This window comes from Akebia trifoliata, chromosome 11 (genome assembly GCF_017979445.1).
Source record: "Akebia trifoliata isolate Shusen 1 chromosome 11, ASM1797944v1, whole genome shotgun sequence".
Lineage (NCBI taxonomy): Eukaryota > Viridiplantae > Streptophyta > Magnoliopsida > Ranunculales > Lardizabalaceae > Akebia > Akebia trifoliata.
In genome coordinates this window covers 37,947,196-37,953,195 of record NC_141385.1, presented here as the reverse complement: position 1 = coordinate 37,953,195, position 6,000 = coordinate 37,947,196, and the positions used below count along the sequence as shown (strand labels likewise).

The window sequence follows — 6,000 nt, the reverse complement described above, 5'->3', positions numbered from 1 at the left end:
TCTTGAGGGAATCATGTATCCTTAGATGTATAGATCTATGATTCTTGAACTTGTCCACATCAGGGAGTTGATTGAGTAGGCCACCTCACGAATCATATATCAAGACTCAAATTATATATTTAACACACACACACACACACACACTTAAAAAAAAAAAAAAAAGGGAAATAGAAAACACACACCCACCAACAAGAAAAGAAAGAGAATGTGGTATAGGACATAGGCTAATGATTTTCTTATTTGAATTTTTTCAATTGGCTAATACTTGATTGATATGGCAAGGGCGTAGAACCATAGATTGTTTTCCTTGTATATGCTGAAGAAAATGATCTATGATTTTGTGCTCTTGTCATGTCAATTGAGTATTGATTGAGTGAAAAAAAATCATGACTCTCCCACGTAAGCTAAAAGTTTTTGGGGTTTGGTCGAAATGAAAATTGCAAACGAAAATAGTATTCTATTAAAATTAATATAAATTCACATCAAGGGGTGGTGGCGCAGTTGGCTAGCGCGTAGGTCTCATAGCTTCTGAGTTATCCTGAGGTCGAGAGTTCGAGCCTCTCTCACCCCAAAACTATTTTACTTTTATTTAACAGTTATTTAACAGTGTTTAATAAATAACTTGCCACTTGACTTCGGTCTTCTTTGGATGGTTTAAAAAATGACCTAAATATCCCTATCTTCAACATCTAACAGAAACAACCCATTTAAAAAATCTGTCATTTAGAGCTGTTCAATCTCTATGAGTCTATGGCAACTCATAATCTTCATCACTCCTCTTTTTCGAAAGTCGTTGATCTTTCAATATGAGGTTAAAAGATCATCAAATTGAGGAATATAGAAAATGGCCTAAATATCCTCATCTTCATCAGATATCTAAAAAGCCCATGGTTTTTTATTTAAAAAATATGTCATTTTAGAGTTCTTCGATCTTTAGAGTCTATGGAAACCCATGATATTCAACATTTTCCTCAACTACCCCTTTGTCAAAAATCCTTGATCTTTCTATATTAGATTGAAGAGTATATCAATTGAGATCCTCAAGGTTAAATATGTAAAGTTCTTTTTTTTTATACTAAGTTGACTCCAAACAAGTACTGTTTATATATTCTTTGTTAAAGTTCAAATAACTCTCATCAGTCAAATCTTACTTTTTCACCTTCCTTACAAATTCTCCCTTCACAGACCATTTATCTTTTAATGAAATGTTGAAGGATGTAATGGACATAAAATACCTAATACCATTTAAATGTTACTTACTTTAAAATATATAAATACTTATTATTTTTAATTGAATCATTATGATTACCCTATTTTTTATTCTATACTTGAAAATCATATTAGTCTTTTTATATATATATATATATATATATATATATGGGTCAGGTTCAAGGGCCATATGAGAAAACATATAAGAAAACTTTCGTTTTTCAAAATAAGGGTTAGAGGTTTTGGATTGAGCTGATTTTTTGCAAGGATGGTCACTATGATGAGAAGATCATCCTTACAAAAAATCAGCTCAATCAGAAACTTCTAAATCCATCAAAAGTGATTTACAAATTAGTGATAAAAATTGGTAAAAAATCGACGGTCCACATTCTAAATCACTTTTAATGGGGTTAGAAGTTTCAGATTGGGCTGATTTTTTTTTTTTTTGAATGATCTTCCCATCATAGAGATCATCCTCACAAAAAATCAGCTCAATCCAAAATTTCTAACCCATATTTTAAAATTATATTAACCGTCGAAAGTTTTCTTATATGTTTTCTCATATGGCCCTTGAACCTGACCCTATATATATATATATATATATATATATATATATATATATATATATATATATATATATATTGAAAATTACCCTTAAAATCACATTTATTAAAATACGGACCAACAGGTCCTTAGTTATAGAATATGAACCTTTAAAAATCCCTTTTTAAACATTTTTCTAGTAGAGATTTTATATAACTTTCGTCATAATTTTTATCTAAAACTATCAGAAATACCTTTCATATATATTAAGTTATTAATTTATCCTTAAGTATTTAATAAATTACTAAAAATTTCCTAATCCTTTATAGGATTCTCTTTCCTTTCTCTCAGATATGATTAAAAGAATAGAGTTGCTATTGGCACCTGAACTTTTATCTATTACACCCCAAATTTGTACATTATTTATCACTTCCCAACTTTTAAATGTTGATACAATCGAATTTATTTCTTGATGTATTTTTTTAAAGTAAGATTTTATAATTGAGAATCTACTATTATTCAGTTCATTTTGAAACTTCTAACCCTAGTTTACATGTTGAAGAATTGTGGAACGTCTCATTTTTTAAACTATTTTTTATGGGATTAGAAATTTTAGAATGGATTGATTTCTTGTGAGGATTTGATTCTCTTTAGAGCCTCCAAACGCTTCTCATTAATAATAGTAGATTCTCAGTTATAAATTTGTAATTGTTGATTAATATAAAATCTTACTTTAAAAAAAATAGGATAAGCAATAAATTCGATTGTATCAACATTTAAAAGTTGGGGTGTGATAAATAATGTACAAAATTGGAGTGTAATAGGTAAAAGTTGAATATCAACATTTAAAAGTTAGGGTGTGATAAATAATTTGAGAAATTGGAGTGTAATAGGTAAAAGTTGGGGTGCAAATAACATCTCTCTTCTTTTAATTATATTTGAGAGGAGGAAAGAGAAACGTATAAAGCATCAGGGCATTTTCGATAATTTATTAAATACTTAAGGTTAAATTAATATATGAAGTGTATTTATGATAGTTTTGAATAAAAATTGTGACGGAAGTTATGTAAAATCTCTACTAGAAAAATGTTTCAAAAACAGGGTCTTTAAAGATTCATATTTGATTTTTTTTTCTTTTTATCTTTGTAAGAATTGACAAATTGGTGATAGATGCTTTATGTATGTAATAATGGTGGAGACTATAACATCTTTATTTAACCAACAAAATTCTCACCTATGTAAATGAGTGGTATTGGATATTTTCATCTTTTGAAAATTAGTAATATTTTAATGATGTTATATATATTTAAAAAAGAAAATTCTAAACTGACTTCTAATAATATTTGTGCTGACATGGTGGTGTGCATAAAATCATAGATACTTTTCTTTGAGATGCTCCAGGAAAATTCATGATTCTTTATAAACGAAATGTTGAAGGTAGTGTTGTAGAAAATCAGAGGAGCACGACTCTATTCTTTTTATTAGAAAAATGTTGGATTGACTACGTTGAAAATTGCGTTCAACACTTTGTTAATGTGGCAATGCATGGAAAACCGTTGATTTTTTTAACTTTGATCTTGATGAAAGAAATCTATGGTTATACTACCATGTTAGTGCAATGTTCAACGTAGTCAGTGTAGCACGATTCTTTTATTTTTTTTAAAATCAATTCTTGCAAATGAGGGCAATCTTGTCATTTGAAAATAAATGCTTTTCCTAATGGATAATTCATGATTAAACTATGAAAAACAAGCCATATGTAGAGGAGGATCTCTAGAGCACTAGAGGTTGAAGATGAGAGACTTTAGTTAATTTTGTTTAGTCTTCCTATGTAGACTGAGGTCAATGAATGTATGTCACTAGGGGTATCTCACATATTCAGAAAAAAATGGAGGGCGTATGTCTAAATCACCCTTCTTTCTTATACTCTCTTCTTCTCTCCAGTTTCGTTTTTTGACTATCTCCCGCTCTGTCTCTGTCGTTTGTCAATCGTGCACTAGCGGAGACTTACACCTTCAACCAGGACGACTGCGCACATTAGCGATTTTAACACGAGCTAGGGTTTCCTTTCTTTCGTTTTTTCTCCAATTAAGAGAGCCAAAGCTGACTCTCGTAGTCTGTCGGTCGTACAAAGTCTCTCTCTCTCTCTCTGGAGTTGGGATTGTTCTAGGGTTCAAGATAGAAGTCTACGGAGCAAAGAACACGGTATGGTTTATGTATTATCTTTCTCATTTCTGGAGATCAATTATGGAATTTATGGTGGAATTGAACAATTGTTGATTTAGTTCGTTGGTTGTTTAGGATTTAGATTGATTTCTAGTTCTAGAAAAGTTTGGTTTGTTGATTCTGAGACGAAGTTTTGGTGTAGAGCCTTTTTTTGAAGCCAGAAATGATGTTGGTTTTTGATTGATTTTTGGTTCAAAGAAAGGATTGGTTTTTTATTGTGAGGGAACTTTTGGTGTTTAAGGCTTATTTTGAACCCAGACAAGGTGTTGGTTTTGGATTGTTTTCTGGTTCAGAAAAAAAATATTGGTTTTTGATTGTGAGAGGAAGTTTTGGTGTTTACGGCTTGTTTTGACCCCAGACAAGGTGCTGGTTTTGGATTGATTCTGGTTCAGAAAAAAGAAAGATTGGTTTTGATTGTGAGAGGAAGTTTTGGTGTTTAGGGCTTATTTTGAAGCCAGACAAGGCGTTAGTTTTGGATTGATTCCTAGTTCAGAAAAAAAGTTTGGTTTTTGAATTTTAATTGTGAGAGGAACTTCACAGGTGGTCATATTTCGAGATGGATAACTCAATTTTTTTGAACTTTAGGAATAATGACCATTTGGGAGTGAACAAAATGGGGAAAAATATCAGGAAGAGTCCTTTACATCAACCGAATTACGGAGACCCTAATAAGCAACAACCACCTCGGGCCCAGGTTTACAACATCGAAAGGAATGATTTCCGTAATGTCGTCCAACAGTTAACGGGTTCTCCCTCACGAAACAACCCTCCCCACAACCCGTCCAAACCCTCAAGTATGCGTTTGCAGAAGATTCGTCCACCCCCCCTGACACCATTTACCCAACCATCTACAATCCCTCTGCATGCACCTGTTCCTCCTTTCAACAACAGCTTCATTCGACCTAATGTAATTGGTCAACAACCATCTCTCTCGTCCTTTCCACCTTATACCCCAGGAAACTCAATTCGACCCAACATTGCTGAGTCCCCGATCTCAGCTTACATGCGTTCTCTTCAGAACTCGATGATCAATCCGAGTCCTCAACCTCAATCTCAGGTCCAGCTACCCGTGTCGGGATTACTTCCTACCCCTAATGGTCCTGCTCTGTTGCCCTCTCCAACTTCTCAATCTCTGTTGTATTCCCCAAGTGCTTTGTCGAATTTCTTGTTTCCTCAATCTTCTTATCCTCCGCTCTCGCCTGGGTTTCAATACCTCCCTCCTTTGACTCCCAGTTTTTTTTCGCCCTTATCTCGGTCAGGGATTTTGGATCCTGGACCACAACCTCCATATTCTCCAGGTATTTTGTTTCCATCGTCCCCTTCGGGATTCTTTCCTAGTTCAAGTCCCAAATGGAGGGATTACTAGTCTTGCTCTTTATGGCTTACAAGAGCCTTATGTTGGCATATCTCCTGAGGGGAGCTTTCATCTATGAAAATGTTATCTGTACTGGTGTAAGAGGTCCTTTGAAACATGGATGTTGTAACGGTTGAATTCTGTTTTCCTTTCCTTTTTTCTTTTCTTGGAAAAGTATTTGTAATTGTTCGAAAATTAGTACTTTGGGCGAACTTATGGAGCTTGGCAAGAGCTGTAACTAGTAAGGAGGTAGGGCTACAAACAGTCTTTACTTCTTGTTATAGACAACCAAGTAGATGACTTCTTGTAATTCTATCAATTAAAATTGTTAATTTGGAAGTTTATAATTCTCTGTTGAAATAAGTCTGACTCATGGAAGTAGTCCTTGAATTATTGATCATATGATCCCTTGTACTCTTTTTTTTTCCACAATACGAAAGATTATATTGTTTGAACCATATCAATTTAAATTAAATATTATTGTTTACAGTTTACCATTCTCTATATTATGGTCCAATAAGCTTAACTTTGATAAACAACTTCTGACTAGTAAAGAATTTCTATTGTTCTAAAAGTTTGAGGTGAGGGGATGCTTGTGGCACGTTCTAATTTATTTATTTATCTCAATGATATCTTGCTTTAGGTTTCGATTCATGAAACTGTCTTTT

General features: G+C 33.0%; 1 protein-coding gene and 1 non-coding gene across 3 annotated transcripts; both read left to right on the top strand.

The window, feature by feature from the left end:
* The first annotated feature begins 486 nt into the window (after nt 1-486).
* Nucleotides 487-571, top strand: TRNAM-CAU (transfer RNA methionine (anticodon CAU)). The gene is given in 2 exon segments: nt 487-524; nt 536-571. It is a non-coding gene; the product is annotated as a tRNA-Met (tRNA).
* Nucleotides 572-3,695: 3,124 nt separating this feature from the next.
* Nucleotides 3,696-5,792, top strand: LOC147391518 (protein HAIKU1-like). 2 transcript variants are annotated; one of them, XM_086460087.1, is made up of 2 exons: nt 3,696-3,957; nt 4,564-5,792. In XM_086460087.1, the coding sequence occupies exon 2, from the start codon at nt 4,592-4,594 to the stop codon at nt 5,342-5,344; it is 753 nt and encodes a 250-aa protein (XP_086316213.1). In that variant the 5' UTR covers nt 3,696-3,957; nt 4,564-4,591; the 3' UTR covers nt 5,345-5,792. The 2 variants fall into 2 exon arrangements, with proteins under 2 accessions (XP_086316213.1, XP_086316212.1); XM_086460086.1 differs by having other exon boundaries at nt 3,697-5,792.
* Nucleotides 5,793-6,000: the final 208 nt, after the last annotated feature.